This window comes from Chrysochloris asiatica, unplaced genomic scaffold, assembly GCF_000296735.1.
Source record: "Chrysochloris asiatica unplaced genomic scaffold, ChrAsi1.0 scaffold00306, whole genome shotgun sequence".
NCBI classification, from domain to species: domain Eukaryota; kingdom Metazoa; phylum Chordata; class Mammalia; order Afrosoricida; family Chrysochloridae; genus Chrysochloris; species Chrysochloris asiatica.
The window spans coordinates 1,112,721-1,136,886 of NW_006408824.1; the positions used below are offsets into that span (position 1 = coordinate 1,112,721).

The 24,166-nt window shown below is 46.8% G+C and overlaps 1 protein-coding gene across 1 annotated transcript in view; it reads left to right on the plus strand.

The window, feature by feature from the left end:
• The first annotated feature begins 4,039 nt into the window (after window positions 1–4,039).
• Window positions 4,040–24,166, plus strand: part of UPB1 (ureidopropionase, beta) — a 39,742-nt gene continuing 19,615 nt past the window's right edge. Inside the window, exons 1-4 of the mRNA XM_006874949.1 lie at window positions 4,040–4,143; window positions 11,958–12,129; window positions 13,012–13,099; window positions 22,504–22,598. Of these exons, the coding sequence (XP_006875011.1) occupies window positions 4,040–4,143; window positions 11,958–12,129; window positions 13,012–13,099; window positions 22,504–22,598 (459 nt within the window). The remainder of the gene's footprint in view (window positions 4,144–11,957; window positions 12,130–13,011; window positions 13,100–22,503; window positions 22,599–24,166) is intronic.

A 24,166-nucleotide genomic window follows, 5' to 3' on the forward strand; every position in this document is an offset into this window, starting at 1 on the left:
GAGAAGAGCAGAGTGCGGGACCCTACCCAGAGATGATGTAATGCCAGAGATGGAGGCAGAGATGATGACATGGAGAGATGGAGTGACTGGGGACTCTAGACCCAGATAGGGAGATGGCTGCGTGTTGATGACCTGGGGTCAGGCTTGCAGGTTATATAACCTTTGGTTGGTTGATGATGCATGGAGGGGATTGTAACCATGGCAATGAAACAATATATGATAGGATGATTGTAAAGCTAATATTCTCCCATATAAACTATCACATAATTCACAATAAAACATTAAAAGAAAAAAACAATGGACTGCAAACCACAAACTCCACGGTTCTAGCCCTCCAGCCGCTCTGTGGGAGAAAGATGAGGCTTTCTGCTCCCGTAAAGATTTAAAGCCTCAGACGCCCTACGCATGGTTTCTGTGATTTGGAACTGACTCCACAGCACTTAATAACAGCAACAAATGTTCTCCTATGTTTCAGGTCTTTAAAAACAATAATAAAAGAACTAAGACATCGCATATCAGCACATGATCCCCAATCATTTACTCGAGTCCCTGACTCTGGCTCTAGATATAACTGCTTCACTGAGGTAGCTGTGTAAGCCACCCTTCCTGGCCAGCCTTTTGTACATTCACCCAATGATTTTATACTCATAAACCATACCAGATTGTTGCAGAAAGAGTTGATCTTCAAACAAGAAAAAGAGTCTCTTGTCCTAGTTACAACTCTCAGGGTTTTGGATGGATATTCTAGAAAGAAACTAGGGCAGAGCTTAAAATCTTCATGACTCTGTTCTCGATCCCCATCAGAGTTTATTCTTCACATTTCAATGCCAAAGTCACTGGAGATATGAACGTAAAGCAGACCCAGTTCCTGCCCAAAGTTCAGAGATACTGACTCAATCTGGGGTATTTTCAATCTCCTCATATTCTTACAAAAGCTGGATAATGAATAAGGAAGGCCAGGAAAGAGTTGATCCTTTTGAATTATGGTGTTGGCAAAGAATATTGCCAGATAAATGAACTAATCTGTCTTGGAAGAAGTACATCCAGAATGTTTCTTGAAAATGAGAATGGTGAGACTTTGTCTCACATACTTTGGACATGTTCAGAGGAACCAGTCCCTGTAGAAGTACATCATGCGTGATAAAGTAGAGAGTGAAAAAGAAAACCCTCAATGAGCTAGATTGACACAGTGACTGTAACAATGGGCTCAAACAGAACAACCAATCTGTGTTTCGTTCTGTTGCACTATGAGTCGGAACCAACTGGACAGCACTTAATGATAACAGTGACTTATGCTCTTAAAAAAGAATGAGTCACTGGCTGGGTTTCCTGAGGCAGTTGGAGACTTGACAGAGAATGTATTGTTTGAGCTTCTTGGAGGAGAAGTAGGAGGATGGGAGGTCATTCTAGGTAGGAAGACAGTGAATGAGAAGCACAGAGGATGGTGAGGTCTTTGTTCTAGAAAGTCAACTAAAGAGAAACATCAGAGGCGGAGAAACAAGTTAAAAGACTGGCAACCGTCCAAGCAAAAGATGACATGATTACAGAGCACGAAGTGGGAGAGGGGAGGATTCTAGCACAATTCTGAAGATAAATTTGGCAGAGCTTAATGCTTGATTGTGTGGGGGTGAGAGGAGAAAGAACATGGAGGAGTTGGAGATGACTCCCAAAGGCTTGTCCAATGAGGAGGTCGTGAGGCCATTAACTGAAATAGGAAATACAGTTAACTCTTGAATAACATAGAGTTGAACAGCAGGAGCCCAGTTAGATGAGGATTGTCCCCCTCCAGTTAGGGAGGATGGAAGGGCCTGGGGCTCCCAGTTACTAGAGAGAACTGCTCACTAGGAGATGACTGACATCATATGGAATGCTCAGCACATGCTTCTAACACGTGAGCTCACCGCTGAGGCCACAGGGGGAAAGATCCGAGTATAACTGGGCCCATACAATTCAAACCCATGTTGTTCAAGGGCCAACTATAAATTATCTGTGAATTTTTTGATTGCATGGGAGGTTGGCACCCCTAGCCCCCATATTGTTCAAGGGAAAGAGATTGGGTCTGAGGAGGACATTTAAGATGTTTTGACTTTGCCATGAGGTCTTCAAAGATTCCCCTTTGTAGGTCAGAAATCATTCTTTTCTCTGAGCTACCATAACATATTCCGTATACATTTAGGCTCCCAAAAGTTAGTGGAAGAAAAATCCATTATCTTTCATTCCATTTTTCCACTAACTTTTTGAAGTCTCTTCATACTTTTTTCTTTTTTTAAGCTGCAGTTGCATCAGTCCTCCAGCCCAAGGTGATCCCATGCATGAGAATCATTGTGATCCATTGGGTTTTCATGGGCTGATTTTCTGTAGAGTGCCAGGTCTTTCTTCCTAGTCTGTCTTAATCTGGAAGCTCCAATGAAACCTGTTTCACTTCAAAGCAACATAAACGCTCCATGAACAGGCTACTCAGGAATTAGCCAAGAGTCCAATTTAAGGGTGTGAAAATGGTATGGGAGATGACATCTGACCTTTACATCTAACTTCACAAGAAGGAGAGAAAATGACCATCAGCCCAAATTCATTCCTATGAGGAGGAGGTCAGACACACATTCACTCTTCAACATTTTACCATTCCTGACACCAGCTGCTTCTCCTACAGTACTCTACTTCTATGCTGGGTTTGATAATTCATTGCAATGATCACATGGAACACAGACAGTACAAAAGGGTTTATTAAGGAAGTAGCAGGTTCAAGTTGGAATCAGGATCAGGAAACAGGCTCTCCCAAGATGGGCATCACATCCTTCCCTTCTTCAGTGCAGGGCAGCTCAATCAGCAGTGCAGACAGACCTGAAGACTCCTCTCTCCCTGGACTGTACAGACTTTTAGCTCTGCCAGCAAGTGCCCAGAGGCACTCCACATCACCAGCAAGCCTCCTGAGCCCAGAGGCACTCAGCTATCTTGACCTCTGGGTGAGCACACCCACTGTGGCCCTCGTGCATGTCTCCAGGTTCTGCTGCCACCCTTCTTAGCTCTCTCTGACTCCTGGTCTAGAAGATTCTCAGCATCAGGACCTCGGGTCCAAATAATGGAGTGCGCTCCTAGCTCTTCTTGATGGTAGTGAGGTCCCCTTCTACCTCTGGGATTGTCACTCTTTAAGTCTAGCCCATTAAGGTTCCACACACATTATTATCATGGTATCACCGATGAAATGATGGTGGAAAGAAAGGAGATAGATGGCCGAGTGGCTGCCTGTCATTATGACTTCATGAAGGCGACAGGCCTGTAGCTGACCTGGCCAGATTTCATGTTTCTGTTTCGGCAGCTCTGAGGGGAAGTTGTTTGTTGTTGTTGTTGTTGTTGCTGTGTGCCATCAAGTCGGTTCCATATAGGGTTTCCAATGAACGGCTGGTGAGCTTGAACTGCCGACCTCGAGATTCAAACCGACTTTGAAGTTCAGCGCATTAACCCGCTATGCAACAGAAGGGAAGGTTGGGGAAGATAATCCGCAGACTCAAGGGGCTCCGGACACCTGTACCCTTCCACTACCCTATCTGCGTCTGGACAGAGATTGCATAGGTGCAGAGCCCGGCATCTCGGGGCGTCTGGTGGGGATGATGCTGGAAGGGCCGCTTTAAGAAAAAGGAGGGAGACTACGGATCCGCGCGGCCCTATTAGAGGGCGAGAGGGAGACCCTGGCGCCGCGACATCTCTAAGAGGCGCAATGGCTCTGCTGTCCTGTCCGCGGAGGGGACACTAAGTCCCTAGACCTTCCACTAACGGGGCGGTCCTTCGGCGGATGGGGAGTGCTAAAGCGCATGCAGTTTAGGCTCAAGGGTAGGAGGCGGTCCCGTCCGCGAGGTTCTAGCGCTTTGATTGGCTGCTCTCCAGGAGGCACGAGCTGGGTCTGTGTCCGCACTTTAAGCCTCTACTTTCTCACCTTCCCTCCCTGCCAGGGCCAAGGGCGCGTGCGCGTGCGTGGGCCAGTCTGCCTGAGGGCAAAGGGCGGACAGTTCTGGTCTGGACACCAGATCTTGTGGATTCTAGCATGTCGGGGTCCGAATGGGGGTCGCTGGAGCGGTGTTTGGAGAAGCACCTGCCGCCCGCTGACCTGCGGGAGGTGAAACGCATCCTCTATGGCAAGGAGACCAGGTCTGGGACTCAGAGGCTGAGTTGGGGTGGGAGTGGGGTTGCTAGGCCTAAAAAGTGTGAATCTATGGGGCCAAGGAGAAGGCTTCAAGGTCTGGGGGTTTCTGAGGTGGGGCGATGAGGTCCTGAGTGTGGCGGGTTCCAGGGTGCTTAGGACTTGCAGGGCCAAGGTGACCTCTAAAAGTTGCCCCTCCCCCCAACACACACACCGTCCCTGGAACCTGAGGGGATACTCTTCATGGTCACCTAGCCCCCCTCTTGGCAGAGTGACCAGTGTGCTTCTCACAACCTGTGCTAGGTGCTATCCCGACCCCCTCACCATTCCCCACCCTCCCTGCATGAACCAGCACATCAGGTTCAGTGTTCACCTCAAGTCCCCTTACTGAAGTGGCCTGCCCTCCAGTGGACACTTGGGAAGTCGAGGCTAACTGAATATGCTTGCAGAAGGAACTAGTCCTTCTTCCTGCTGGCTGGTCCCAGTGTGAGTGGCCAGGTCTTTCCCTCATCAGTCTCCCTCATGGCAACCCTGTGTGTGCCGAGTACAGCTGAGTTTCCAAGGTAGTAACCCTTCTGAAACAGATCGCCTGCTCCTTCTTCTGAGGCACTGCTGGGTGGACTCCAACTGGCAATCTAGTGGTCGGGCACTTAACTGTTCGTGCCAATACCAAGCTGGCAAAGACATGCTCCATCTGTTCTTGTTTGTCTTCAGTCCATTCTCTGTAAGACTAGATGGGTCACAGAACCTGTAATTCATGTTCTGTGGCTCCTTTACTTTTTAAAACCTTCCTGTGGCTCCTAGAATGAAACCCAAACACCTGACCCTGCCCACAGGGACCCTTTCAGTCCAGCTCCTAACACATCCTTCCACTTCCATGAGTGTTGGTGGACCCATATTTCCCCCAGCCCAGCCAGGGAGCATGCCTCATCACTTTGAGCAGTGACCTTGAAGCTTGACTAAACAAGAACCACAGACCCATACCGAGAGGGTGTTAGAGGTGGAATGATGGTGGTCAAATTGAACTGGGAGGTTAGGTATTGGGGCTGGATGACCTTCAGGGCCCCTCCCAAAGTTCCCTTCTTGACTTCTTTGGTACTTTCCTAAAGTTGGGGCTCCCAAAGATGAGAATGGATAAGTTTTATGGGTAAGGTGGGCATGATCTCCTGGGTAAGAGGGTAGAGAGAGTTCTTGGGGGTCAGGGAGTAGTAACTCAAGAGAGTCTTAAAAACAACAACAGCAGCAAAACCCTCTGCCACTGAGTCAACTCCAACTCATAGATACCCTACTGAACAGAGTAGAACTGCTCTGTAGGGTTTCTGGGACTGTAGATCTTTACAGGGGCAGACAATCTCATTCATCTTGCTCCCTCAAATAATTTAGTGGGTTCGAACCACAGACCTTGAGATGAGCGGCGCAACTTGTAGCCCACTGCACTACCAAGGCTCCTTAAAAAGTCTTAGGACAAGAGAAGTAAGTTTCCTGCCCATGAGATAAGCCGGATACACTCTGGAGTAGAGCTGAGGTCAGACTGTGGTCTTCTCTCCAAGCAGCTGCCACACTCAGGGAGGCTAGTGAGGTTATGGGTGTGAGGTGGGAGCCAGCTCAGCAACAGTGGCAGGCTAGGCACACGATAACCGAGTCAGTGACTCCTTCTCCTTTTTCTCTGCTCAGCCCTTGCAGATTTTTACCTTTAGGATGGATATTAAGCATTGTCCTCACACAGCCCCTCTTCTTGCGTGAGATTTCTCTATGAACTGAGGTTGTAAACTAAAGATAGAAACCAAAGCCACTGCTGTTGAGTCGATTCCTCCTCATACTGACCCTATGGGACACAGGAGAACTGCTCCCTAGAGTTTCCAAGACTGTAAATCTTTAGAGAAGCACAAAGCCTCATCTTTCTCCTGAGGAGCAGCTGGTGTGTATAAACCGCCGACCTTCTGGTTAATAGCACAAAGTGTAACCTACTGCACCACTGGGGCGCCTTACAGATAGAAAGTTATTTTAAAACAGACAGGCAAACAGCACCTGTTCTGGCTGCGTGTCTATCCCTGCATCCACTCATAGATTACTATTATTATAGGATTGTGTATACAAGGGAGCTTCCAAACATTCATGGAAAAATGAAATTGAAGATAATGGAATTTTTCCACGTATATTTTGAAGCCCTCTCATATCATATGAAAGGAGGGTGAATGGGAATGGGAAGCAGAGACAGGCAGTGGGATAAGTGATGTTACATTGTAGGGATGGCGATCAATGATGCGAAGCAAAATGTGTCTGAATCGGTGAATGGAAAACTACTTTGCTCTATAAACCTTCACCCATTTCACAAATTAAAGAAACAAAAATAAAACAGTTGCCATTGACTCTAACTCTGGGAGGCCCGTGTGTGTCAGAGTAGAACTGTACTCCACAGGGTTTTCCATGGCTGATTTTGAAAAGTAGATCCATCCTCTGGCCTTTCTTTCCAGGGTCTCTGTCTGGGTGGGCTCTAACCTCCAACCTTTTCGTTAGTAGCCTACAGTTCTTTTTGACTCCAAGGAAATAGAAATTTCTTAATCATTGAAAAATTCATTTTCCTACTGTGTGGTTCAAACAGTTAATGCACTCCGCTACTAAGACGAAGTCCTGGTGTGGCTCTGTGGGTTAATGCGCTGGACTGCAAAGTCATTTGAACCACAAGGTCAGTCGCTCAAGCTCACCAGTTGCTCCTCAGAAACCCTATACAGAGTCACTATGAGTTGGAACTAACTCTACAGCACTTAACAACAACACTAACTCAACAACAACACAACAACACTTAACAACAACTAAGACACATCAGTAGAAAGACCTAGAGATCTAGTTCTAAAAAGCCAGCCATTAAAAACCTTGTGGAGCACAGTTCTTCCCTGACACACAGAGTGGCCATGAGTTGGTATCAGCTTAAATACAATGTTGTTATTGTTAAGTGCTGTCGAGCGAGAGTCGATTCCAACTCATAGTGACCCTATATAGGGTTTCCAAGGGGCAGCTGATGAATTTGAACTGGTGACCTTGTGGTTTGCAATCCAGTGCTAATCCTACAGTGCCACACCAGGAGTCCTTAGTGACAATTTGTTGTTGTTAAATGCTGTCGAGTCAATTCTGACCCATAGCGACCCTGTATAGGGTTCCCGAGGAGTAGCCAATGAGCTTGAACTGCCAACCTTGCAATTCAAACAGCTTTGCAGTCTGGCGCATTAACCCACAGTGTCACACCAGGACTCCTTAGTGACAATGTTGTTGTTGTAATGTGCCGTGGAGTCAGTTCCGACTCATAGCAACCCTGTACAGGGTTTCAGGGGCTACAAATCTTTACAGGAGCAGAAAGCCTCATCTTTCTCCTGTGAAACGGCTGGTAGTTTTGAACTGCCAACCCTCAGGTTAGCAGTCCGATTCGTAACCACTACGCTATGGTACCCCCTTAGTTCTTGCAGAAGCCATGCTATGTTGTCTCTAGGAAGGTCTGCTGGCCCCATTCCTCAGCCCCTCTCTGGAATCACACTGTGCTCCAATTCAAAGGAGACACTAGGGAATGAATGAACTCTGCCTGTCCTATGCCAGACCTACATGATCCCCAGAAAATATTGCTCTGACTTTGAAGACAGCCAGAACCAGGAGGTGTTCATTCACTCAATAAAAACAGCCTGAGCACTCGTTACTGTCTTGGGGGCTTGAGGTACAGCAATGAGTAAGCTGTGGTTCCTACCCTCCTCAGGGGCCTTCCTCCTTCTGGAGGAGACAAGCATATAGTTACCCCAGTGTGAGAGAGGGCATGAGGACTGGAGGAAGCTCATCCTTGTAGGAGAGGGGTACAGAGGGCTGGCGGGAGTTCATCCCTGAAAGAGGAGGGTTCAGGGGGCTGAAGGGAGGTTCATGGATTGGAGGATACTTGTCCTTGTGATGGAGAGGGGGCAGGAGACTGGAGAGAACTCACCCCTGTATGAAGTAGATACAAGGGGCTGGAGGGAGCTCACCCCTGTGGGGATGGGGAGGGTGGGAAGGCTTCCTTCAGGAAGACTCCTGAAGATGCAGAGGAGTCAACTCTTTGGTACTCTGGGTCAAGCCCCTAATTCCAGGGGTATGTCTAGTGATGACTGAAGGTGTGAAAGGCAAGTCATAAAGTGCTATCCTGAGAGAGGAGGCTAGATACTGAGGGCTTTGTATCCCATGGATCTGGGGCCCAGGACTGGACCCTGTGGTGGAAATGGATGGAGGAGTGGAGGGGAAGAGAAGCAGGTGAGAAATGGGGAGGCTGACAGTCAACATAGTCCTGCAAGTGGAGAGGAGCAAGATTCTGGAGACCCAGCAGGTGGACAGTGCAGACCACCCTGGGTGGTGGAGGAGGCCAGGATGCTCACCTGGCTTCTAGCTTAGACATTGGGGACTGGCTGCTCTTTTAAGGAGAGCACTCTTGGGAAGGATGAAAAGTTCAACTCGTACCCTTTGAGTTTTGAGGTGCCTTTGGCATCCCCAAGTAGCGGTCCAGTGGCTGTTGGCTGTGTGGAGGTGCCCTGCTGTAGGGACATAAGGGCCAGCGAGCAGTAGGGAATGAAGTGTCCAGTGACTCAGAAATGTTCAGGAAGCCAAGACAGGCAGTTAACTTTTTATAAAGAATTGGGTGACGGTTTATAGAAAACTCCGTTTTCCATTCAAGGATTCATACACATTTTATGTCATTGATTGCCACCCTCACAATATAACCTCACTCATCCCACTTCCTCTCTGTTTCCTGTTTCCATTCCTCCCTTTCCTAACACTTCTGAACTTTGTCCTTGAGTAAATGCTGCCCTTTTGACCTCACATGGTTGATTGTTCTAAGGAGTGTGTACCTCCCTGTATTATTGGCCACCTGTCTATTTTTTGGCTGAAAACTGAGCCACCAGCTGAGCTCTGTTCCAGGCATGAAGGGTGACTAAGGGACACTGTGTTGAGTATCCACCAGTTTCTGTATGACCTATTTTAATGATTTTTAGAAGCCAGAAGGCTATTGACTGGGTCCAGAGCTGTTACTCAGGTGGGGAGTGGCTTCTAGAGGACAGGGGCTCAGGGAAGTTTGTGCTAAGAGACAGGAGTGTGAAGAATGGATTTCCTCTCTCTTTCCTTTTTCCACTTTCTCTCAGACCTTTTTCTCCCTTTCTCTCTCCCCTTCTTGGTCTCTGTCTCCCTTCTCTCTGTCTTCTTTCTCTCTTCTCTCTTGCCTTCTTTCTTCCATGTTTTTCAGTGGCACTGTCTCACTCCCTCTAAGAGTGACCGTGGTAGGTCTGTGCACACTAACAAGGATGGGTGTCTGAGCTGTGTGTGTGGCCAAATGACAAAGGCAGAGCGTCTAGCACCTGCTCACACACAAAATCCCCTAGAGGTGGGAAACCCACCAAACCCACAGATCTTCTCCTTAGGGTTTCTATGGCTGTAAATCTTTACAGAAGCAGACAACCTCATCTTACTTCCTCAGAGTGGCAGATGGTTCAAACTGCCGACCTTGCAATGAGCTGCACAATGCTTAACTCACAGTGCCACTAAAGTACCTTAGGAGTGGGGAGGGGACTTACTTTTCACTTCCCCTCTTCACTCTTTGATCCCCACCCACTCCATGAATATGTAGCACTTTTCTGGAAAAGCTCTAGTTTGAATTATTTAATACGTTGGCTGTGAAGAGCCATTACCACCAGGGAGGGGAGGTGCAGTGAGGTGCAGTGAAGTGGTGGGGTGCTGGATGGGGCAGGATGGGGTAGAACCAGCCAGGCCTCCCACTGTAAGTCCAGCTGACAATCAATAGAGGACACAAGAAGACTTGTGGCTCATGTGCTGGTCCCCCAACGGGGCTGTGGGAACTTAGTCTCCCTTTGAGAACTTTGTATTGTAGTTTGGATGAACGTTTACTGAGCACATTTGTTTCCCATTCAACAATTTATGCTCATTTTGTTTTCTGACATTGGCTGCAATCCCCTCAGTGTCGCTGCACTCTCCCCACTTCCGCCCTGGGTCCCATTTCTGTGATCGTCTTTTCTGCCCCATCCTACTTTCTGAAGGAGCTCTGGTAGCATAAGAGTCAGGCTGATAACTTGAAGGTCAGCAGTTCGGAACTACCAGCCATTGGAGAAAGATAAAGCTTTCTGCTCCTGTAAAGATTTATAGCCTCGGAAACCTTGTGCAGGGTCGCTATGAGTCAGAATCTGCACACCACCACCACCACTTGCTTCCTGAGCTTTGTCTTTGGGCACATGTTGCCCTTTTGGCATCATGGGTGTCTCGAGTTTGCATTGAATGAGGCTGCACCAGGTGTAGCTCAGGCCGGGTTCTCCAGGGTAAGTGGGCAGGATGCGGTGCTGGGATGCTTGGGTGATGGGGAACCGGGGCCCTGTGGGAAGTAGCCTGTGAGGGAACAGGAGGCCTGGGTGGCAAAGTGACCATTCACTGGGCTGCTCACCAACAAGTTGTAGGTCAAAGCCCTCCTCAAATTGCCTCAGAAGAAAAGTTGACAATCGACTTCCAAAAATCACCCACTGAAAAGCCTGCGGAGCACAGTTTTCTACTTTGACACACATGGAGGTTGATTCGATGGCAGCTGGGTTTTTTTGTTTTGCAGGGAACTGAGATGAGAGGGCAAGGCAGCCCCAGAGGTGGAGACAGAAAGGGGGTTTGTGTGTTTGGATTGATGGTGATAGGGGACGATGGGGTGAGGACAGTGCGTAGAGAGAAACCTGAGACAATGGTTCCAGCTCTTCCACAGGACATCTTCCTGGGCTGAGAAGCCAAGGCTGATGGGGATAGGGCTCACCAAAACCACCCCAAAGTCCCACTGCAGGCCTCTCTTTTCCTAAGGGCTGGCCGGAAGTGCCATTACAAAAGCAGTGCCCGTTGGCAGAGATGGGGATGTGCTGTTGGCAACCCGCTGAGGGAGCACGTGGAAGGCAGGCTGATTGTCAGGGGCGGAACTGAACTGGGAGCTGTCAGGGGGTGGCGAGGCACGCAGGGGCTGACAGCGCTGTGATTTTGAAAGGAACGTCTTCAAGAGTGATTTCAAGTGGGAGAAGAGTGTTATCTTTAGATCACAGCTGTCAGGTTATCACTGATGTGTTCTTGGGGTATTTCATAACTACCTCACCCTTGAATGGGACGCCTGCCTGTCCAGGAGCCATGGTCCCAGGACTTTGAGCTGTTTGTTTGTTCACTTGGGGCCAGGCGTACAGTGGGGGTCAAGAGGTATTTGCTATCGGTGAGGAGATTTTGTAAATAATCCACTGGACATTACCAACTAGCCATCAGCCAGGATGTGCACAGGGGCCTCTGGCTTGATGGCTGGAGTGGGAACCTCTCACCCAGCGCAGGTGCCAAGCAGACCCCATGGTAGGAGCCACATCCAGATAGGCAGGAGGTCACTGAGACAGTCCTAGAGGGGCATGCCACAACATCCCACCCCACCAGCATCTCCTAAGCCACATATTCTTCATACTCAACAATCCCTTCAGCTCTTCCCCAGACTTAGCTCAGCTCTCGGAGGCTAGTTCTTTTGTCATTTTTATAATCAATTTCCCTCTCTGCTGACTGCTGGGACTTGAACTCCTATCATTTTGACACCTTGAAATGCTGTCCCTCTGCCAAGGTCTTCACCACTCTACCTCCCAGGAGAGCCCAGCCTTGTCACTGTGGTGTCCAACTCCTACCCCCAAACCCCCAAGTCAGCCCCCTTGCCCTCATCTCTTCATCCCCCACGAAGAGTCGCTCAGAAAGGAGGGTTCTAAACACAGCAGACCTCATCAAAACTGCCTCCCTCCTGCCCTCCTGCATTCTTTAGGAAGCTTGAGCTGCCCAGCTCAGCCCTGGACACAGCCTCTGCAGGGGACTTTGAACTGCAGGGCTATGCCTTCGAGGCGACCAGAGAGCAGCTGAGACCGCCACGCACCGTGCGTGTGGGGCTGGTGCAGAACAGGACACCCCTCTCCACGGATGCCCCGGTGGCTGATCAGGTATGCCTCCGTCACTGTACATGGCATGGTGTGGCCCCTGGCTGGCCATGCTCCCATGCCAAAGCACAGTGCCCACGGGGGTCACAGGGATGGCCTGTCCCCACCAGCCTGCTTTCTCTTACCATCTGCTGCTCTCCCCTGTACCTGCTCATCCCTCGCCATCCACCCACCTTGTCCTTGGATCCTCCCCTGATATCGATCTGAAGCTCCATTTACCAATTAAAAGGACACACTTTGACAGCTAGCGGTCTCCTGCCATCCGTGTCCCTGGTTGAGGACAAGCTCTGCTTGGAAGTGTCAGCTGATGGCACCTCTTGGGAGGCTATTGGGATTTGTTGGGCCCCCCATGACCTTACAGGCAGTGTACCCATGTGACCCTAAAACACAAACCCATTGCTGTCTAGGTAATCCTAACACACAGTGACCCTATAAGGGGGCTTTGAAAAGTCCCTGCAAATTTTCATTATCTTTCATTCCATTTTTCCATAAACTTTTTGAAGCTCCCTTGTATAGGGCAAAGGTGCCCTGGTGGTGCTATAGACTAAGCACTGGATTGTTAACTGTAAGGCTGGCAGTTGAAACCCATCAACCACTCCACAGGAGAAAGATGAGGCTTTCTGCTCCCATAAAGATTTGCAGTCTTAGAAATCCTATACAGTCGCAACTGACTCGACGACACCTCACAACAACGGTAAGACAGAGTGGAACTGCTCCAGAGGACTTCCCAAGGTAGTAAATCTTTATGAAAACAGACAGACTTATCATCCCCTCTGTGAGCAACTGGTGGGATTGAACCGCCGATCTTTCACTTAGCAGCCCAATGGTGAGCCTACTGAGCCACTAAGGCACCAAGCCAGGCTTATCCCTCATTTCCTTCCTCAGGTCTCTGCCCTTCACAGACGCATCGAGACCATAGCAGAGGTGGCCGCCATGTGCAAGGTCAACATCATCTGCTTCCAGGAAGCTTGGAGTAAGTCTTGGTTGCTGCTTCTTCCTTTGCCGCCTTCAGACAGTAGTGTTCCAAGGGGATGTCGAGAAGTTCTTGCAATTCCATTTTTCCAATAACTTTTTGAACCCCTCCCACCAATAAGGTCTCCATGTTGTCAAAAGTGTCAACTTAAAAAAATGTGTCCTTCCTTTCTTACTCCTAAAAAAGTTCTTTGTAAATAACAACAGGAGCCCAGGCAGCCCTTGTGTGCATCCTCGTCTATGGTTTGGTCCTCTCACTTCCATCTGCTAAATGATCCAAGTCCACTCATACCTTCCCACCTCCCAGCACTGCCCTGGACCAAGTCAGCAGCAGCTTAGCTTGTCCTGGGCTTTTGAGATTGCCTGGTCTCGTGGGGATTTTATTTTACTTTAAGTAAGTAAAGAAGTGCTCACTGATGTGTTTATTTCTTGCAAGGTAGTCTCACCACAGAGCCCAGACATTCATGTAGACCTGGAGAACTGAGACAGATAAAGGTCTTCCGAGAAAACCCACTGACACAATTCTGACACCCAGCTACCCTGTAGGACAGAATAGACTTGATGCATAAGTTTCCAAGCCTGTCAATCTTTACAGAAGCAGGCTGCCTCATCCTGGGGGTGGATGTTGTATGAGGACCACCTGCAAAAGTCCAGCCTTGGAGAGGTTGGGGCCAGTGTGTAGGGAGTGGAGGCTACCCAGATGAGTTCTTGGAATGGGTTCTTGGGAGAGGTGGAAGGGTGGGTCCAGAACTGACCTTGCCTGTTGCAAATGCTCTAGAGACTGCTTCAAGACTGAGAAGTGCCTTATGTATGGCAAACGCAAACCCAAATTCACTGTCACTGAGTTGATTGTGACTCACAGTGACCCAACAGGACAGAGTAAACTGTCCATAGGGCTTCCAAGACCAAATCTTTATGGAAGCAGACTGCCTTGTTTTTCTTCTTTGGAGCCGATGGTTTTAGACTGCTGATCTTTCAGTTAGTTGTCCAGTGCTTAACCCACTGTACCACCAGGGCTCCTTAGTAGTCTAAGAATAAAGTCCAAATCGTCAACTGTTAACATGTAGTCTCAGGGTGATGGCTTGTAACAGCAACTTGTCCTCAGGGAAACGGACCCAGGGGTCTGAGGTCAGTGTCAGTGGGCAGAATCTAACAGCATCTCCAGTTTTCAGATCAGGCAAGGGTCTCAATGGACAGAAAGTCATTCTAACTCTGCCTTGCTCTTATTGGAACATCAAAGTCCAGAGTTTTTCTGGGACTAGACATTGGGCTGCTAACCTGAAGGTTAGTGGTTCAAACCCGTCAGCAGTTCTGTGGGAGAAAGATGAGGCAGCTTGCTCCCATAAAGATTTATAGTCTCGAAAACCCTGTGAAGCAGTTCTACTCTGTCTTATTGGGTCGCCATGAGTGGGAATTGAGTTGATGGCCGTGGGTTTGTTTTTTTGGTTTTATGTACTCCTCATTATGGAAGAGGAGAGTACTTGTCCTTGGCATCCCCTTGCCCTTTCCACACACATGGACCCTTCCCGTTCCATACTCCATTAGTTCTCTGCCAAGCCATTTTGTAACCTTTAAATCTTTTTCCTGAAAAACTCTCTTTTTCTTGGATTTGGCTTAATTTTTTACACACTTACCACAAAGTCAACCCCAAGCTTTCTGCCTCTTTCTTCAGTTCCTTTCAGCTGTCTGTCCATTTTAGCTCCTTGAAGGAATCTGTCCTGAGCCCTCTGACCACGCTGGTCTGAATGAGCACCCCTTCCACTGGCTGCATAGCTGCCTTCCTGGGATCTCTATGCACCCTTTTTCTGGGGGAGTGTCCCCTGCCAGGTTCTTGAGATTCTTCTACCCTACATTCTCCCTTTTCTTGGTTTACTTCAGGTCATCCAAACTTTCACATATATGTGGTGATGGTGGCTGTGTGCCGTGGAGTCGTTTCCGAGGCTGTAAATCTTTACGGGAGCAGAACACCTCATCTTTCTCCCACGGAACAGCTGGTAGTTTCGAACTTCTGACCTTGCGGTTCGCAGCCCGATTTGTAGCCACTCACATATATGTAAGGCGGTTGAAATACCATGCCTTGGGTCAACATCAGATTTGCTTAGTGCAATTCGTCATTTGATTTCTTGACTGCTACTGTCACGCATATTGATAGTGGATCCAAGCAAAATGAAGTCATTGACAACTTTAGTCTTTTCTCCATTTATCATGGTGTTATTTTTTGCTCCAGTGTGAGGATTTTTTTTCTTTACATTGAGGTGCAACCAATACAGAAGGCTGTAGCCTTCGATCCTAATCAGTACTTTAAGTCCTTTGCTTCCAGCAAGCAAAGTTGTATCATCTGCATGTCACAGACTGTTAAGTCTTCCTCCAATCCTAATGCCACATTCTTCTTCATATAATCCAGCTTCTTGGATTATTTGTTCAGCATACAGATTGAATTCATGTATGCAGATTGGTAGCCTAAACATTACTTCTGCTATCATGTTTTGAATTTATGATAGCTATGTTCCTTTATGTACCGTGGACTGCCAAAAGAACAAATAGATCTGTGTTGGAAGAAGTACAGCCAGAGTGCTTCTTGGAAGCCAGGATGGCCAACTTCATGTCTCATACTTTGGACATGTTGTCAAGAGGGACCAGTCACTGGAGAAAGATATCATGTTTCATAAAGTGGAGGGTCAGAGAAAAAGAGAAAGAACCCTCCCCCCACCCCCACAGCAAGATGGATTGGCACAGTGGTGGCAACAATGGGCACAAATGTAGTAACGATTTAAGAGGTTGGCCCAGGCTCAGGCAGGGTTTCGTTTTGTTGTACATAGGGTTGCTATGAGTCAGTGCCAACTTGATGGTACCTAACATTAACAACAACAGTGTTCCTTTTCAAGTCCTGGTGTGGTGTTGTAAAAAAAAACCCTGGACTGATAACCACAAGGTTGGCAGTTCAAGCCCACCAGGTGCTCCTTAGAAACCCTATACAGGGTCACTATGAGTCAGAACTGACTCAATGGCACTTAAACAATAACATATATTCCTTTTATGGAGTCCTGATATGGTACTGTAGGATAAGCACTGGACAGCTAACTGCAAGGTTGGTGGTTCAAACCCACCAGCCACTACTTGGAAATGCTATACAGGGTAACTATGAGTCTGAATTGACTTGACAACACTTAACAACAACAATAGCAGCATATTTCTTTTGGTGATCTGTGTTATATCACATCTTGTTCTTGGTGTATAATTGCAATATCTTTTCTCTAAGGGTAATTAATATCATATATATTTCCCCCTGCATAGTTCTTACTTCAAACTGGTCTATTAAATATATATATAAATGTCTGCTTATACAAGGACATTGTTGTTGCTGTTAAATGCTGTCCAGTCGGTTTCAACTCATCACTATGACCTTTATACAAAGGTAAGTTAAAAAAAAAGATTGCTACTAAGGTTTCAGTTCATATGTACGTAGGCTTATTTAAACATGTCTCTGTGATCAGTAGATGACTGCAGACACGATCTCTCAGGAAAACATTTGTCTCCATTTCTGTAAGATGCCTTCAGAAAAAAAGTCCCATCTACACAGTGGTTTCTAAGAGGATCTGTTGGACCAAAAATGTCAGTTCAGAAGGTCATGGCAAAGAGAACAAAGAAGATGGTGGAGAGGGTGGAAGTGCAGTGAAGAGCTCCATCAGCAACAACACAGAATACCGGACCAAGCAGGCTCAGGGGATGGTGCCAGAACTCTGAATCACATATAAAGGAATATTTCTCAGGTTGGAAGGCTTACGGCTAGAAGAATTTGTAGCAGAAGCAAGAAATCCATTGCTTTCTAATTCAAGAAGCTTGGCTGCTCCCGGAGCCGCCATCTTGAGTGAGACCAAGCAGGGGAAGGATCAGAGCAGCCACAGACGCCTGACAGAACCACAGAGATAAAGGAAGAAGAGTGAAAAGGGAAGACCCTCTCTTGATCACATCTACCTGGAGGCAATCAGAAAGCATAAAAAATACCAAAATACACACCCATCTAAGTATTAAAGCCACAGATAACTCCTGAATATGCCCCAAAAAACAGAAGCAGATACCATATCAGCACATGTCCAGAAATGAGATAAAGTGACTGAGGCAAATGAGCTGGAAGTAGACCTACACTTCATACTGGAAGGTGGGCAGGCTTTGGAAATGCCTGAGAAGGAATTCAGAAAAATGATTATAAAATGTATCAAAACACTATACAATGGAGTTGAGAAAAATAAGGAAGAAGTCAGGAAAGCACTACAGGAACAATCAAATATGATAGATACAGCATTGGAAACAATTCAAAACCTACAGAAAGAGGTCCAAATGATTAATAATAGAATATCAGAAATGGAAAATACACTGAAAGGGCAAAGGAATAGAATTGAAGAGATTGAAGACAGAACTAGTGAGCTAGAAGATAAATCTCTCAACACTACTAAGATAGAAGAACAAACACAAAAAAGGATAAAAAACAAACAAACTGAAAAAGGCCTAAGATTCAGACTAGATAACATGAAGAGGAATAACTTAAGAATTATCGGATTCCGGAACAGGAAGAATCACACAAGTCCACAGAGGAGATAGTTGAAGATCTTCTGGAAGAAAAATTTCCTAACATCCTGAAAAGTGAAAAGATAAGCATTCAAGAAGCTCTATGAACCCCAGGAAGGATAGACCCTAAGAGAAAATCACCAAGACATATAATAATCAAGCTCTCCAAAATAAAAAAATAAGGACAGAATCCTGGAAGCAGCTTAAGAAAAGAGAAGTGTAACACACAAAGCAGGCAAATCAGATTAAGCTCAGATCTCTCAACAGAAACCATGCAGGCAAGAAGGCAATGGGGTGACATATATAAAACCCTGAAAGAAAAGAAACTGCCAACCAAGAATCCTCTACCCAGCAAAGCTGTCAATCAAATACGACGTTATAATCAAAACATTCCAGGATAAACAGAAGCTAAGGGATTTTGCCAAAGCCAACCCTGATATGAAAAATATCCTAAAGGAAGTTCTGTGGACTGAGAACCAACAAAAACAGACAACAACTAGAGAATGACGTACGTGGCAGCATCACTCTGAACTCAGTTGACAAATGGAAAAATCCAGAACAGAATAAAATGATAAGAACAGAGGATCTGGGAGGTCAGTCTATGATCAAAACAATTACAATGTGAAAGAAGGTAAACACAGAGGAACAGAGATCCAGGTGGTGAGAAGGGTCAGGTACATTACAAGATAAAATAGACTGTCTTAAATGGAGGGAAGAATTAATGGAATATAAGTTAACCACAACAATGGGGTTGGGGTGGGAGGTTTAGTTCGGGTGTTGGGGAGGGCAATACAAGAAGGGGGTAGAGGCGGAAGAACAAGATAGCTAGGGGAACACTGAGACAGGTTTGCTTGGCCTAAGTGGGACAGAGGTAAATAGTGATGCATGCTCAACCTTGGAACAACAGGGCTGTGGGATACAGGTATCTAGGTATAGCTTGAAGAGGGGAAATAATACTAAAATGCTTGACTGCCTTATGAATATTAGTTTCCCTTGCCTACTATTGTAGAATAGACACTTGAGTGGGATAGAAAGGAATGTTGGAAAACATGATTAGAGAAAACATGTAAGCCCGCCTTCAGTCTATAACTGATTAGAATACCTAAAAGGGGTTCTAGAACTTCCCCAGTGAAATAGGCCTCGTACAAAGCCTTTACAGAGTATAGGGCCTTAGGGTGAATCCTGAGTCCCATCCAGAACCTTATGAGGGGGGACATTCCCACTAGAAAGGACAAGCAGACCAGCCTGGAACAGCTAGAGCAACAGAAGATACATCTTCAAAAAAAGATCATCTGGAAAAACGCAAAACAAAAACGTCATCATGACTGGCTACTACAAGAATAAGCAAGCTGTTTGCCAGGAAGACATCAAGGCTAGTGATCAAGATCCTTCAGGACAAACTCCCTCTAAGACTGAAACTCAAAGGGAACACACAAACAAGCATGTAAGCTTGCTGGCGACCACATGGGTCTACTGGTGAGTGAAAGAGGGGGAAAGACAGCAATGAAGAAATGGGCTGAGTTCAACCACAGTCCATTGACTTCTGTTGTCCTGGAGATGAAAGACAGAAGAGGAAGGGCTGGTTGGTCCAAAGTGTGGTGAGACCTGAGGACACTTGAGCCCATGGACAAGGACATAGCCACAGAGGGCTAGAGCTGAGAGTGAAGCACCCAGCTGATTTGAAGTGAGGGAAGATACACAAGAACACTCAAACTTGCAGACAGTACCCATTTGACCTAGCCTAGATGGCTCAATAATCATTAAGAACTCAGCTAGAGGAGATGATAACAACAACAACAACAACAAATTTTTTGATAAAGGAAGCAAGGGTAAATTGCTACAATTTGATGAACCTGACCTATACTCAGAGAGCTAGTTACAGAGAGGGAAGGAGTCTTCACATCAAGTATCAAAGCTATCTCCTCTGTACACAGGGTCAATAGGGACGGGCAACTTAGACACTGGCTACCTAAAATGAGGGGGCGATAAAGGCATGAAGAGTTTCTCAAAGGACACAGGACAATCATGAGGGATTGTATGGAGAAGTTTTAGTAAATGGAAAACTGCGTTGGTGAGAAAATGGCCAGGCAAGTTGTGCCAAGGAAATTTTTTTTTCCCATCACAAAAATGCACCTGCTAATTTTTTCAAGATAGCAAGGGTTGTCATATGAGAATTTCATTGGGAAATGAAATTTCATTACCTCATCCACCCTACAGCCCTGATTTTGCCCCTTCAGACTTCTTTTTGTACTCCAAAGTCTAAGAACAGTTCAAAGAAACACAATTTGAGTTCCTTGAGGATGCCCAAACTTTAATTTGACATGGTGTAAACTGGTAGCATAGTGGTTACGAATTGGGCTACGAACCGCAAGGTCAGCAGGTCGAAACTACCAGCTGCTCCGCGGGAGAAAGATGAGGCGTTCTGCTCCCGTAAAGATTAACAGCCTCGGAAACCCTGTGCAGGGTTGCTATGAGTCGGAACCGACTCCACGGCACATAACAACAACAACAAACCGAAGAGCACAGACTTTTTCAAGGAATTGTTAGAGAACTGGATAAACCTTCTTCGGAAGTCTATAGACCTAAGTGGAGGTCCCTGGGACCATCAAGGGAGAAGAGCGGAGAGCAGGACCTTATCTAGAGAAGCAGCGATGCCTGAGATGGAGGCAGAGAAGATGATGCAGAGAGGTGGAGCAGCTGGGGACTTTAGACCTAGAGAGGGAGAGGGACTGTGTGCTGACAATCGGGAGCAGGCTTGTAGGGTATGCCCTTTGGTTGGTTGATGGTGCATGGAGGGGATTGTAACCATGGCAATGAAACGATATACGATAGGATGAATGTAAAACTAATGTTCTCCCATGTAAACTATCACATAATTCACAATAAAATATTTAAAGAAAAAAACAAACAAACAAAAAAGTCTATAGACCTAGATGGAGGTTATGTTGAGAAACAGTAGCATCACATAAAGGTTCCTATGATTTTGTGTCAGTTCAAATCTACTGGCCACTCGGCTGCTGCTGTGTGCCTTTGAGTCGGTTCCAACTCATAGCAAACTTGTATAGGATATATCCAAGACTATAAATCTTTATGGGAGCAGAAAGCCTCATTTTTCTCTTGTGGAGCAGCTGGTGGATTAGAACTGCTGACCTTGTGGTTAGCAGTCCAGTGCGTAACCCACTATGCCACCAGGGCAGCCTTGGAAACGCTTATTCAGGGTTGCTATGAGTCGAAACTGACTTACAGGCAACAATCACTACCACCATGATTTTGTAGCAAGACTTCTTTGCTTACCTTCATATTTTCATAACTAGAAATTGAAGAGCTGATTGCAAGCTCTGCGTTTGTAGAGGGGCTGAGCTTGAGATTCCTTACGGGCTAGTCCAGAGCAGCTGTTTGTTAAGTGATCCATCTGCTGGTGTCTTCAGGTCGTTCCTTCCAGGCTGCTCAGATCCCCAGAGAGAGCTTTCTAATCTCCTGCCAAGAAGGAAGAGGACTGGGCCCCAGATTGCTGGTGTTTTCATAATCCCTTCACCACTTTCCCTCTCCTTCATCCATCTAGCCATCTCCAAGGCCATAGAACCTCCACTAAATCCTCTCTGGAGAATGAATCTCCAGACTTCCCTGGGTGGAAGAGTCTGGGCATCGAACTGTTTCTTAAGATACCTTCCCGATTCCATACCGTCATGGTCTGCAGCGGAGTCTGCAGTGGAGAGTGGCTTCTCCTTGGCCTGCTCGACTGTTGGGGACTTGATGTATCTCAGACCCACTGAGATATTAGGAGACTTCAAAAATCTTTCATGATCTTTTCAGTCCATTTGTCCATGAGCACAGGAACCTGGCTCCCTCTTGCTTGAAAAGGCCATGGTGTTGAGACTCTGCAGCCCCCCCAGAGCCTCCCAGTCCCAGCCCAGAGCCTTCTTTGTCATGTTTGTTGACATTAAAGCGCTTGTGTAAACAGGAAGAGAAGCCAGAGAAATGAAGATGGAGATTTTTGGAGCGAGATGGAGAAATGAGAGTTTGGTTCCCTTGGGACACGCGTTGTCTCTCCACGTCCTGAAAGCTGAGAAGTAATGGCCATTAAAAGACATTTTTGTTACTGCCAGCTTTTTTGTTGTTCTCCTTAAAATAGCTAGTCGCTCTTCCTGAGCTGGGGCCTCCAGGGCTGTTGCTGGTAGCAGATGCTACCCACTTACCTGGATGGCATGGTGGTGCCTTCTTGCTAGCACAGGAGTCCTGGTAGCACCATGTGTTAAGCTTTGGGCTGCTAACTGGAAGCTGCTCCACAGGAGAAAAATTAGGCTGTTTCTGTAAAGACTGACAGCTTTGGAAACCCTAGGGAGCAGTTCTATCCTGTCCTACTGGGACAGTATGAATTGGAATCGACTCGATGGCAGTGTGTTGGGTTTGGTTTTAATTTCTAGAAAAGCAGATTACTAGGCCTGTCTTCCTCAGTTCCACTAGATTAGCAACCAATCACAAACTCCTTGTGCCACTCAGGCTCCTGGGGAGAAATATTTATCCTTGGCTGTGTGCATCCTATCCTGTGGTATCCAAAGTTCATGTGGGGTCACTAGAAGTACCCCGTCCCCAGGAGGAGGCAGTTGGTATGGTAAAGTGCCCAAGGGCCCACCTGAAACTTCTCCTGAGGGGTCCTGGCTGGCTGAGCTCTTACCACTTGCAGGCCGAGCTCTGCAGACTGGGAAGCAAGCCAGGCCATGGCACTCCTGAGAGCTTGTTCTTCTGGGGTGACTCCACCTCTCCCTGACTACTGGGCTGAGGGCTCTGAGCTGTGAGCAGTGGCTGTTTGTCCTGAGTCTGCCTTTCTCCCAATTCCAGCTATGCCCTTTGCTTTCTGTACGAGAGAGAAGCTTCCGTGGACGGAATTTGCCGAGTCAGCAGAGGATGGACCCACTACCCGATTCTGCCAGAAGGTAGAATGTTAATTGAACGTAATGTCTCCACCAAAAGCAGCTGCCAAATAGGAGAGCAGGTCACAGCTCGACCACTGCTGTAAATGCACCAGCCTGGTACTTACTTTACAGAGAAGGTGGTGGTTGTTGTTAAGTCCCATCGAATTGGTTCCAACTCACAGCCACCCTGTGTAGGGTTTCCAAGGAGCCGCTAGTGGCTTTCAACCACAGACCTTGCAGTTAGCTATCCAGTGCTTACCCTACAGCACTACACTAGAACTCCACAGATAAGATTAGGTGAGACTGTTTGCCTCCTTTATTAGTGACCTTTCACTTAATCACAAGGAGCCCCGATGGCACAGTGGGCTACTAACCACAAGGTCAGCAGTTCAAACCCAGCAGCCGATCCATGGGAGAAAGATGAGGCAGTCAGCTCCCATGAAGATTGACAGCTCAGATATTTTACTCTGTCCTATAGGACCGCTATGAGTCAGAATTGACTCAGTGGCAATGGTTTTGGTTTTTTGGGGGTGGTTTCACTACATCACACTGTTTCTGAGTCAGAAAGGCCCTTAGTGGCTTTCTTCACATGGGGTAGCCTGAGGTGGGTATGCTGCCAACAAGTGGCAGAGCTGGTACCTCGGGACACCTGGTTCTTAATGCTGTGTTCCGAGCTCTACTCCCCCAATTTTGCCATTTGCTTGAGCTTTGTAAGCTTCGTAGAGTAGCCTGTCTCATCGGGGCAGAGATTTTTTTCTTTATTAAAACCTTGTAACACATGTAGTACACTCCTATTTAGATGAAGTGTCCAGAACAGGCAAATCCATAGAGACTTACAGGAGATTAGTGGTTGCCTAGAGCATGGGGAGGGACTGCTAAGATTTCTGTTCGGGGGTGATGAAAATATTCTACAATTAAATAGTGGTGACGGTTGCATAACTGTCAATATGTTAAAAACCACTGACTTATATGCTGCTTGCAAAGAAATTTTATGTTACGTAAATTATATCTCAACAAAGCTCTGGTGGTGACACAGTGGGTTGAGCATTAGGCTGCTGTCAGGTTGGTGGTTCAAACCCATCAGCTGCTCTGTGGGGAGAAGATGTGGCAGTCTGCTTCTTAAAGAAACTCTGTGGAGCAGTTCTGCTCTGTCCTAGAAGGTCATTATGAGTCAGAATCGACTTGACGACAGGGAATTTGGATTTGGGTACTCTATTTTTACCCAAACAATCAATGCACATTCTATGTTTCTGCCATGCCAGAACCATTTTACTTAATTTCATCATTTCTATATGTTATAGGTGGTGGTGGTAGTGGTTCTGTGCTGTAGAGTCGGTTCCAACTCATAGCGACCCTGTACAGGGTTTCCCAGGCTGTAAATCTTTACGGGAGCAGAAAGCCTCATCTTTCTCCCACAGAGAGAGCTTCAAAAAGTCTGTGGAAAATTTTCATTGTCTTTTGTTTTCAATTACATTATCTTTTCATTCCATCTTCTCATGAAGTTTTGAAGCCCTCTCCTAGGTGCAGGCATGATTTTAAAGGGGCGTATATTACCATACTTGTTCAACCTGTATGCTGAGCAAATAATA